Here is a 12,168-nt window from a genome sequence, read left to right as displayed (position 1 = left end):
ACTACGATTTCACAAGGGGCCCTTTAAGGCATCACAGGCTCCCTCTTTAGCTGCATTTCAAATTAAAAGCTTACTTCCAACATAGATTTCACTAAAACGTCCTCTGGGCAAACTGCAGATCTGGTTCATAATAAATAAAGACAAACAGTCCAAAATAATTGTGATTTTGATTTGGAATCATCCTAAACAAGTGAAATAGAGTAAATGATTCCCCTCCACCGTTACTGCGGCTTGCCGTATGTACTTCCGGGTTGGAGTTGAGAAAACATTTATGGCCGCCACATGTGTGTCGGAGCAGCAGCAGTGTACTTCAAGGATTGAAATCTAACTGCGGCTGTTAAACAGTAGTCAGAATGAAGGACACACCGCTGTCCAACTGCGAGCGGGACTTCCTGCTCAAAGCCATCCAGGAGAAAAAGGTGAGCAGCTTCTGAATATTATATGTCCGCTACATGCGCCGACACAAACCTGATGTCCCGCGGTTCAACAAATCAGCCTCCAGTCACTGGAGATAAAACATGTTTCAGTGAGTTGGGTTCATCGATATCTAGCCCATGATAATACCGTTAGTTGACGTGTTTCGTCCCTGCAGCGACTGGACGGCCGGCAGACCTACGACTACAGGAGGATGAAGATCACCTTTGGGACGGACTATGGATGCTGCTTTGTGGATCTGGGAAAAACCAGGTGAAACTACGGCCAGATGAGTGTGAAGAGTTCCTCATATATACTCTAAACATTTACTTAAGAGCGGGGCGATATTTTTTTCTTCATTATTATTATTTTCTTTTTCTTTTCTTTTTTTATACTAAGGGACTGTACTTTATTTAGCGGGGAGGAGAGCTGGGGTGTGACTTTTTTTATTTTGTTATTTTTTTTATTTTATTTAAACAAAAATGTTGTCTTTCATATATTTACAAATATATAATCTACAAATATTTTGACCCGTGCCTCCTTGAGTGAATGGGGAAAAAGACATGACCCTCCCTCCACCATCAATAAGCACACATTTTAACTGAGACTTGAAAAATAAATGTAGTTTGATGATGGGATGCCTTTGTCACGCACAGTGTTGACCATCGGAAATTTGAAAATGTAATGATACATTTATTTATTTATTTTTTACAGTTTCTAGCAATGATAAATTGTGTTATTTGTATTTTTATTTTTTTTAAAGAAAACATGTCTGTCAAAGCTGCAAGGTTTAGAGGGTATTTTTATTAAAACAAAATTATCTACAGCCATTTAAAGATTTATGTCCGTCCCCTGAGCCAAAATAAAATAACACATGCCCCACCCCAGTGCTTAAAAATGACTTGGCATTCCTCTCCTTTTTGTACCCCCCCCCTCCTTCTCATAAATAACAAACAGTCCCTAAGGACATTAAGTAATTATCTGTATGATAATGGAGTATCAGTGTGCAGGGTCATGGCTCAGGTTTCACAAACCTGTACAATAACACATGATTTGTTCAAGGACAGTCGGAAATTTGAAAATCCAATGATCATTTCTGTTTTTAAAGAAAACATGCTTGCAGGTTTGGAAGGCATGTTTTCACTAAAAATTACCAAACATTTAGTAAAAAAAATTAAAATTTGCCAAAATGATTTTAAAGAAAAAGAAAGTTTCCTAATTTTTTTCAAGAAAATATGTCAGTCAGCAGAAAATTAAATGCAAAACACAGTAATTTAAAGTTGTATGCACCTTTCCTAAAGCCAAAATAAAAATACACAAGTCCCTCCCTAGTGCTTAAAAATTTTTGACATGCATTTCCTCTTTTGCACCACCCATTTATTCCTCATAAATAACAAACAGTCCCTAAGAAGTTATTTTTTGTGTGATAATGGAGTATCAATGTGCTGCATACAGGGTCATGGCTCAGGTGTCATGTGAGCTGGTGGCTCCGAAAGAGAATCGACCAAACGAGGGCATCATGTTCTTTAATATCGAGCTGTCGTCCATGGCTTCACCAGCGTTTGAACAAGGCAGGTGAGGAAAAACAGTAGTCATGATGTTTGTATGGACTTTTCTACTCACACACATCTGGGAGACTCTTATGTTACGTGTTCGCTGGTGACATTTCTCGTTGATGGAGTTAAGTCATACATTAGACTGTGTCTGAAACATTGTGTCTTTAGTCCAACTGTGCAGAGAGTGTAAATCACCTGAGGGGGTTTGTCTCTCTACAGACCGTCTGAGCTGTCAGTCAAGTTAAACAGACAGCTGGAGAGATGCTTGAGGAACTCTAAGTGCATTGATACTGAGTCTCTGTGTGTGGTGTCTGGAGAAAAGGTAAAACACACACACACACACACACACACACACACACACACACACACACACACACACACACAGACCCTCTGAAACCTGAGTATCTGCTTTGATTTCTTTTTAAAACTTTGAAATGAGACAACAACTTGACAAGAAATGATCCATTTGATCATATTTTTTATATGTGTCACCATTAGGAATATATGATTATAATAAGTATAAATATAATATTCTTGATATTTTTCCATTTTTTTGATAAATTTCTGAAAATTTTCTGTCTCTCTTTGCAACATTTTTAGGTCATTTTCTTGTCATTTTTTGCTAATTTCTTACAATTTGCAAGTTTTTTTTTTTTTGGCCAACTTTCTTATTGCCTTTTTTCACACGTTTTGATTTATTTGAAGGTTTGATCCAGGTTTTAAAGGGTTAAAAAAGAGAACTTTAACCAGTGTGGTGATGATGATGATGATGATGATGATCTGTCTTTGTTCAGGTGTGGCAGATCAGAGTGGACGTTCATATGTTGAATCATGATGGGAACCTGATGGATGCAGCCAGCATCGCAGCAATCACCGCTCTGTGCCACTTCAGACATCCTGATGTCAGCATCCAGGGAGACGAAGTTACTGTGGTGAGTCAGCAGCAAACAGCAGGTGGTGCCTCTGCTTCACTGAATTCCCCGGGGAAAACTCCACACACCCAGCAGCTCTGTTTTTTGAGTCTTTGCCCTTACTCACAGGGGAACAGTGTGAAATTTCCTGCTTTACGTCACTACTTAATCATTATTTCTGTTTATTTCAGTGCTATACATCTTTTTATTGCTGAAGTAAAAAATACCCTACAGCAATAATACTCAACTTTTGTCTCACTCACCAAATCTGGCCCCCAGTAGGTGCTGGTTGGCTCCCCAACCATTTTTAATTCACAATAAAAAAAAAGTGATTCATACTGGGAATTGTTTTTGTGCTTCTAGTATACATAAGGTGTCAGAGTGCATAAAACAGGATCAACATAGAGCTTATCTATCAAGAGAAGTGCCAGTGAAGGATCCCCCACTCCCCCGACAGAAGTCTTTACTAAGACACTAATGTCTTAAAGTCTTAGAAACATCCTAAAACCATAAAAGTGTCCTAAAATCCTTGAAACTAGCTAAAATCCTATAAATGTCCTGTAATCCTTGAAACTTCCCTAGAAAAGTCCTAGAAATATCCTAAAATCCTAGAATTGTCCTAAATCTTAGAAACGTCTATGGGGCTGCAGAGACTGGCCCCTGTCCTCTTGGCATTTTGCAAAAGTGGCCCCCGAGCAAAGCAGGTTTAGTATTGGTGCCCTTCAGTTAGGTTGAACCATTGATTTAATTTTTACACTCATATCAGAGCAATTTTCTTTGCTTTGTACTTAGTGCTGGTTGTACTTGAGTATTTCTTCCTGTGCTCCGCAGTACAGTCCCGAGGAGAGAGATCCTATTCCTCTGAGTATCTACCACATGCCCATCAGTGTCAGCTTCTCCTTCTTCCTACAAGGGTAAGACACAACGTCAGAATACAAGACGCCATTATTTTCTGTGTGAAGTCGCAAAATGTTGTGATTTTTATTGAAAGGGTGCAGTGTATGGCGGTTTTAAGGATGTAGTTAACCTACATACATTTATATAAAAGAGGTGGACAAAAAAACAGAAAGAGCTGTTGGTTCAGCACAATACACTCATCAGCACCACAAATTATATCCTCCACAATTAGATTAGATTCAGATTCGATTCAAGTTTATTGTCATTGCAGAGTTCACTAAGATGACAGCTGATAGGAAGAAGCTGTTCCTGTGCCTGCTTGAGGTTAAGGTTGTTGGTTGAGGTTGTTGAGGTGCTGGACCTCCTCCCTGTAGGCCAACTCATCGTTGTTTTTGATGAGGCCCACCGCAGTTGTGTCATCTGCAAAGTTGATGATATTGTTGGAGCCATGTACAGGAGTGTAGTTGTGGGTGAAGAGGGAGTAAAACTGTCATGCAGTTGAATCAACACCTCTTAAACAGTTTCAACAAAAATTGAACATTAAAAAAATCATGAGGGTGTAATTAACTGCACGACTGGCAACTGAGTGCAGAATACAAAAAGCAATGACTATAATTAAAGATCATCCAAAATATTCAAAGCACCGTCGGGTGAAGTAAATAATATTTATCATCTCGTTACAATGCAGTGTTCTGCTGGTAAAGCTCAGGGCATAGGTGCCACTTGACTCACACCACCCACCCAAACACCGCTGCAGAACTATGAATCATGGAAAAAATTCTAGGGCACACTAGGATACTCAACTTGACGCTTATTTGTTCACAATTGAGATTAAAAACAAAAGAATGAGCAAACTTTGTGTTTGGCGTATCACTTCATTAGATTCACTCCATATTATTCACCATCAGCTGTTCCATTTCAGTCATTAACAGAGGATGAGACAGGTGTGCTTCAACAATAAAGTCATATCAACTGTAATGTTATCCATTATCCTTCCTCATTCCTAGCTTTCTTCTTCTGTACTTCCCGTTGGCTCTGCAGGACGTACTTACTAGTGGATCCCTGTGAGCGGGAAGAGCGAGTGATGGACGGCCTGCTGATGATTGCTATGAACAAACACAGAGAAATCTGCTCCATCCAGTCCAGCGGAGGCATCATGTTGCTTAAAGAGCAGGTGAATAAATACAGCGCGCTTCTTTTAGTAATGTAGTCATAAAGATCTGTCAGCTTAAACAATGATATTACAGTAAATAAACCACAAAGTATCCACATGAGAAAAAAAAAATGAGTTTAATAGCAATATATTTTGTGTGCATGTTGTTGAAGGTTATGAGATGCAGTAAAATAGCCAGCGTCAAAGTTTCTGAAATCACAGAGCTCATCACTAAAGCCCTGGAGAATGACAGGAATGCAAGGTGAGCAGTGACATCTCATCACCACACTTCTGCATTATTGAGTCCCTTCAGGATTTCGCAGTGTTGCAATTGAAACAAAATCCAGCAAATGCAGGCAATCTGTGAATTTTGATGGGCCTTGCAATTTTGTCCAATCACTATATCTTTGCCACAGCTTCGACTCATTTCATTGTACAGCTGTGTGCGGCGTATTGATCCACTCAGCCCCTTTTTTTCTCTCTGACATCTGTTTCCTTGTATGCCTTTAATAAGCTATTTAACCCTTTGAAACCTGAGCTAATTAGTGTGATTTATTTTGAAAACATGGGGAAGAAATGCAATGACTAACTTGGCAAGAAGCGCCCTGCAAATCACAAGAAATGTAAGGTGACAAGAAATGACCTCTAAAAAAGGGGAGTTTTTTTTTTTTTAATATCAGAAAACCAGAAAACCACTGGAAACTTACTATATGTATATATATATACACACCATATATAGTCGTGATCGTGAACCTCACTGTTTGTAAATCTTCCTGACTGACTCTGACTTACATGGCAAAGAAAACCTTAGACAAGCTAAGATTTTGTAAAATATTGGTTTTATTTTACATTATATACATTGGCTTTGAAAATGCAACACATGGTGATGTGATTATATATATATATACAAAAAATTCAAACTCTCATGATAAAAAATGCCTAAAAAAAATATAGAAATTATATAATATTTTTTAGAAAAGCTACCTGGAAATCAGGCATTGTAGGCCACAACAATCACAAAAACAACTGTCAAAATCCTGGAGGGACTGATTATACTGTGGAAGTGGACATAAAGACCACTGTTTGAACTCTGCTGTTGGCTCTAGATGATTAACAAGAACTCTTTATTTTTACATTTCCCAGGAAGGCGGGTGGCAGGTGTGGTTTTGCAGAGTCTATGCCTCAGGAGCGAATCACAGCCCTAAAAAAGGACGAGACTCCAATGGAGATGATGGATGTATCGGATAAAGTTGATGACATCGTGATGAAAGGCGAGGCCCCGCCTCAGACGTATTCTTTACCGAGGCTGAACAACAACAGCACTTACCTGCACTGTGTGTTAGGCTTAGGCAGTATTTATTTTTTCATACCTTCATACCTTCCTGGAGTTTCACTGGGGTATACAGTATATGACAGTACCCGCCAACCTCTGGTACCACTGAACAGTGAGTTCGCAGCACCCCGCAGGCCATTCCGCAGGCCATCCCGCCATTTTCAGTCCATTCAAGACACAACACGCTCATTAGATGTCAGAACTCCCCAAAACTGTCTTGGTCAATCTTGTCAGTTGTTTAGTCATTCCACTGTTGTTACAATCAGCACCTCTGGTTTGGTCCAAATAATCAGCTCGTTCTTATTTGAAACTCGTAAAATATGTCAGGTCTGTCAGTGCTTTCAGCGTATGAGTGTGACGCCAAATGCCACTTTCCGAGTCAAACCAGAATGAGGCTGGAAGGCGTCAGAGACGAACGCGCTTGGACTGAGCTATTGATGTTGTTATCATATGCCTTTTGTGTGGGAATGCAGAGTTCGGCACCTGTGTGGATGTAAAAAAAAAAAAAATTCTGCACTTTACCAATGTGCGTCTTTTCCTAAACCTAACCATCCGTGACTTGTTGCCTTATTCCAACCATTGCTGGTTGCCATGCGCTGTTGAAAAACAAAGGACCATGCAGCATAATCCCACCATGTGCATTTGTTGACCTCAACATAACAGCATCCTGGCATGTAAACAGCTGACAAGGAGGGATACTTAAAACATCATAAGTAGACACAGGAGGTCACTGACAGAGCAGCACAATGTGATGAGTTAGGATGATAACATGGTGAAATAATCCCTTAAATCATGGGGTTAGATGTTCCAATCAGCAAATTTACCTGTGGTCTCTGGTGTTTGCCCTTCTGCTGCTGGGGGCTCAACACAGGCCACTGTTGACTGGCTGTTTACAGTCTTGTAACGTTCTCTGCAGGTTTTTGCACCACACTGACCTCCAGTGGCACGTGATGCACAATGCATGCAAAACATCCTCATTACAGTCTCTCTAGTATGACATTAATAGATGGATGAGGGTCTGTATTTTTGATGGTATACCATCAAAAAAATACCATGATACTGCCCAAGCCTACAATGTGTCTTTCTTTACCTATGCCATATTATATCCAATGGTGCTACTTAATCATACACACCAGAGTGCCCTCCCCAGTGGTGCCAGTCCCAGGTGTGGGTCAGGTAGGACAGGGGCTGCAGAACACCTGGGGACTGGAGGAGGAAGAGGAAGAGGACGAAGAAGAGAAAAACGACAGCAGCAGTGAAGAACAAGAGGAAAGAGTAACAAAGAGGGAGAAGGAACAGTATGAAAAGGAGAAGAGAAGAGGAGGTTTGTTAATTTTTTTTTATGTTAGGTCAAGTAGAAATTATTCAGGGAGGATTGCTCTTTCTGAAGAGTCAAACAAAAGAAAAACGCATCAACACTCATACACGTTGTTGGAAAGAGAAAGTGCTGTAATAATGAATCCGATTTCCAAACAGCAACACCTTTATTGTTGTTCTTTAAGTAATTATTTTGAATAATTTGAAACATAAATTGAACATTTGTGTTGATTTTCAGGGGATGTTGTTGAAATATCTGACAGTGAAGAGGAGGAGGTGGTCATCCTTCATCCAGAGACACCAGATAAAGCTCTGAAGTAGGTGCTCCAACTATCAACTGAGGAGGTATGTTCACAAAATGCAAATTTTGATCTCCCAGCCATCAAAGCGTGAAAAACTGCATTGTATTATTTCTGGGTCTCATTCTGGGCTTTTGCCTTGGAATTTGTCTTTTTTTTTTTTTTTGACCATATTTGAGAAAATACATGCAATTTCCACTATGCGCACTGTCACAATCACTGTTGCTGCCAATCACTGACATATCCCAGGCTGTGATCGTCAAATAATTATAATCTACTTAGCATGTGTTATATTGAAAATAATTCATTTTTCGTCTTTTTTTTTCATTCAAAAACATAGTAGGATCATGACACATCCAGCTCCCACCAGAAGGAGGCAGCAACATCAAAGAAAAGAAAGAATAAATGAAAGAAGAATCCACTTAAGCTGGCTGCAGTCAGGGATCTGCTCATCTACTGCAGTGCCACTCAGTACTGCCCCACTTCAGAATAAAGACTCCAGTCCAAAGATGTCACAGTGCTGATGTTCTTCAAAGTATGGCTTCTTATTCTTTGAATATGAAGACTGCTTCTTGTTTGTTGGTATTTGGAATGAGTTTTTTCCAGATTTTTTTTTTAAATAAAGAAAATATAAAATAAACTAAAAATAAAAAATCTATATTAACCACTGTTGGGTTTTAGCAGACTTTTAATTTAAGTTGTTTGAAAAGTGGTGTATTTTGAGGGGGAAATGTGCTGTGGTGCTAATTGTGAATGGAAATTTAAAAAAAAAAGAAAGATAAAGGAAAAAGAGTTTGGCTGGAGTGCTGCTTCACGTGCAGTTGTCAAAAACAGGTGCTCTTTGGATTCAAGGACAAAAATATCCCCCCAAAAAGGAGGGAGAGGTTTTGTCTTTTTAATTTTTATGTCAGTAAGTCAAAACCAAAAAAAATCAGTGCACACCATTTTACAAAAGTTAAAAAGCCTTTGAATAAATGGGCTTGACATCTATTCATTTTGACATACAGTCTTAATCAGGGCATGCAAAAGCAAGTGCCAGCTCTCAGACATACTAAGGCATAGGGATTTGTCGCTGAATATAGTGTTTATGGGGCCAGAAATAACAAAATGTGACTGCAATGGCAAATGTCACTGACTTTATCATGACAGACAAAAAGCGATGATAAAGATATAAATGACTGCACATTATTTACAAAGATATAGAAAAGTCAGGTTCCACCGAGATTTGAACTCGGATCGCTGGATTCAGAGTCCAGAGTGCTAACCATTACACCATGGAACCAGTAGATCAAATAGAAGTATTTACTAAATATATTTTTGACCAGATGACAGGATGTCTAATTTCTTTATATATAGATATTTTTTTTATATAGACTTGCATAATCACGTCAATCAAAAATAGAATACAATATTTGACTATCGTTGAATTAATTAACTACCATCACTATTAAACGCAAAAGGAGTGGCCCGTACGGGGATCGAACCCGCGACCTTGGCGTTATTAGCACCACGCTCTAACCAACTGAGCTAACCGGCCATACGTAATTGGAAGAAAACATACTAGAATATAGTTGTGTAATGAACAGATACATGTCATTTCTAATGTGCGTTATAGGCTTTGTAAATAAATACAAAATTGTAGAGAAAATGGTGAAGATTTCTCTAACCAAGGCTTGTGCTCCCCCAGTATGTTACTTATATTACAATGCCTCATCTTCCAAATATCACTAATATAGGCTAATACTATTTAGCATCAGCATTCTTTATCTAGCAGGTTTTAAAACTAACCTTGTGAATTAAAAGGGTAAGGTAAATTCCCTTTAAAGAGGCTTGTGACAAACAGTTTATCAAATTTTGTTTTTCTCACACTAACACATGCTTCACACTTTAAAACTCGATGAAACTAAAAATTAACTGTTAGTGTGATGTTGCTTAGGAGCTAACATTTGCTTTGTTCCAGTGCTAAGGCTGGTTGTAATTGATTTATTGCAGAGTGGCTAAAAATATCTTTGTGAAATTACCAAACAGTCTTGTCAATTTGATATTTATGTAAGCTCTCACAGTACCATGTTGTCATTACCAATGTTCTACTGCATAGTTAGCTCTTCGTCTACCACAGTTTCTGTTATCAAACACATGCGGTGCTTAAAGCACATGCTAACTTTTTTTTTGTTTGTTTTGTTGTTTTGTCATTTAAACTGCTGTATATATGTTTTGATAGCAAAACCATTTATACAGCTGCTGATTATGTATCTTTCAACATACAGGCTGCGGTTGTTGGACAACAAAGTTGTGCCTGTCACAGCTGTAGTTTTGGCACAGGCACTGTCACTGTCACGTAGTGAAACCTGAGTAAAACGCCAAAATACATCTGGTGGTGAAAAAACTGTCAGATCACACATCTTAATATTTCTGCTCTTTCCACAGGCCTGACGTTGCCACTGAGGGAGAAAGACTGGCCTTCAGGGATCAAATCCGCCAGCACTATTTTTTAACTGATAATCCGATCACATTTTAAGATATTATAGGCTTGCATTTACATTCAACACACTTTGTAGCATGATATACATATTTGTAAATAATCTTACTTCTATTTCATTTATTGCTTTGGTAGTATAATGCACATATTTTTGAATACTTTTTTCAAATTTTTAGATTTAGTATTCTCTTTGCTTATGTATAGTATGAGAGAAAACAGTGAAATGTCACAATTTTCTCCTGGGGAACAATGAAGTATTTATGATTCTATTCCAACCCTAAATTTGCTATTTACCCATGTCTTGTACCCACCTACCTTGTATTTCAGCCATCTATTAAATAAAACTTGAAAAAAAGTGTCATTATTTCTTTTTTCAGAAGCTTCTCAGGTATTACTTTATTTTTTTTTTAGTATTTTTCCACTACCACTATACTGTTATCAGATATAACCCACCATTTGTTTATTGGGTTATCTGTGTAATAAATTGGTACCACAAACAATAACGTGATTATCAACATTAGCTTGCTAGATAGCAAACAGTGGCACATTTTAATTAGGCATTGGGCATCATTAGATATTGTTGTTTTTAATGTTTAAGCATGTTAAATTTTCATCCTCAACACACAAGATTTAAGGTGTTTAGGTGCTTGACAAGTTGTTAATAATCGCAAACTGTGGCAGCTTAAGTCAGCTGCAGCTGTGGCAGCTTAGAACCAGCCAGTATATGCCATGAACATTACAATGCTGTGAAAGAATGTTCATTAGCATTACAAAAAATCAATCCCTGCTGAAAAAAAAAACAAACCGCTAAAAACCTGCTTATTCTGGTTGCTGGTTTTAGTTAGTTGTAGCTGGTCGAAGATGGTCTTAGATGGTCCTGAACCAATTTTTGCCGGTCTTTGATGGCTTAGCTGGGTGGGCCACAAGCCCGGCATGCTAGTGTGACCAGCCTTTCAAGCTGCGAACATTTATCTTTATGAATATTTCATGACAGTAGACCCTTGCCCTTTACTTTTCATACATTCCCCCTCGTGGCACTAGGTGGGTTTCTATTACAGATTTGCGCAAAACTTAAGCAATATTTTTGAAATGTTGATAAAACACAATTGCAAGATGACTTTGTTTCCATTGAGTGGTGTTGTGCTACTTCTCTTACGATGTTATGCTGCTTCTCCTCTTTTGATAACATGCCAAAAAGCATGGAGATGTATGCTCAAAACATTAGCAGGTTTATTTCCATTGCAGCCACCGCACTAGCTGTCATTATTTCCAAATGTAGGTGGCGTAGGAGTGTTATGCGAGTGATAATGGAAAAGCCAACCCTTTATAGGTGGGAGTGGCCATGCAAGAGGAATTTCTGGGAGGTGATAGTCCACGATTTCACAACTTACGGATGATCCGCTCAACTTTTGACGAGTTATGAGATGCAATAACACTTCTTGTAGCGCCTTCTGCATCATGCCTGAGGGAGTCCGTTCCTACCAATGAGCACATAGCCATAGCATCATGTGACCTATAAAAGCCAAAACAGTGCAGAAGAAGAAAAGCTGCCAGTTCTTGTGAGTTTGTGTGATGTAATTTCTGGAAATTGCAAAACTGCCTTGTTTGATCTGAGACAGCACTATCCTGTTAAAATTCACACCCTTTGCAATGAAGCAGGCCATATAGTGAACATAGTATACTGCATGTGAGTGTACTCACAGAAGTATCCGATATGAGACACTGGGACTCTTTCTTCATCATCATAAACTAATATCTTAAATATATTAAATGTTATCCTCTGAATGCTTGATTATTTTATTCGTTTGA

The 12,168-nt window shown here is 38.6% G+C and overlaps 1 protein-coding gene and 2 non-coding genes across 4 annotated transcripts; 1 reads left to right on the top strand and 2 right to left on the bottom strand.

Annotated features, from left to right (window-relative positions):
• The first annotated feature begins 267 nt into the window (after positions 1-267).
• exosc9 (exosome component 9) lies at positions 268-8,670 on the top strand. Of its 2 annotated transcripts, none has more exons than XM_042485242.1 (12): positions 268-419; positions 593-687; positions 1,870-1,989; positions 2,190-2,292; positions 2,765-2,902; positions 3,713-3,795; positions 4,820-4,952; positions 5,105-5,193; positions 6,075-6,221; positions 7,401-7,588; positions 7,820-7,926; positions 8,224-8,670. In XM_042485242.1, the coding sequence occupies exons 1-11, from the start codon at positions 354-356 to the stop codon at positions 7,900-7,902; spliced, it is 1,245 nt and encodes a 414-aa protein (XP_042341176.1). In that variant the 5' UTR covers positions 268-353; the 3' UTR covers positions 7,903-7,926; positions 8,224-8,670. The 2 variants fall into 2 exon arrangements, with proteins under 2 accessions (XP_042341176.1, XP_042341175.1); XM_042485241.1 differs by having other exon boundaries at positions 8,221-8,670.
• Positions 8,671-9,090: 420 nt separating this feature from the next.
• On the bottom strand, positions 9,091-9,162 carry trnaq-cug. The gene has a single exon. It is a non-coding gene; the product is annotated as a tRNA-Gln (tRNA).
• Positions 9,163-9,343: 181 nt separating this feature from the next.
• trnai-aau lies at positions 9,344-9,417 on the bottom strand. The gene has a single exon. It is a non-coding gene; the product is annotated as a tRNA-Ile (tRNA).
• Positions 9,418-12,168: the final 2,751 nt, after the last annotated feature.

This window comes from Plectropomus leopardus, chromosome 4, assembly GCF_008729295.1.
Source record: "Plectropomus leopardus isolate mb chromosome 4, YSFRI_Pleo_2.0, whole genome shotgun sequence".
Classification (NCBI taxonomy): Eukaryota; Metazoa; Chordata; class Actinopteri; order Perciformes; family Serranidae; genus Plectropomus; species Plectropomus leopardus.
This window is presented reverse-complemented; position numbering and strand designations above follow the sequence as displayed.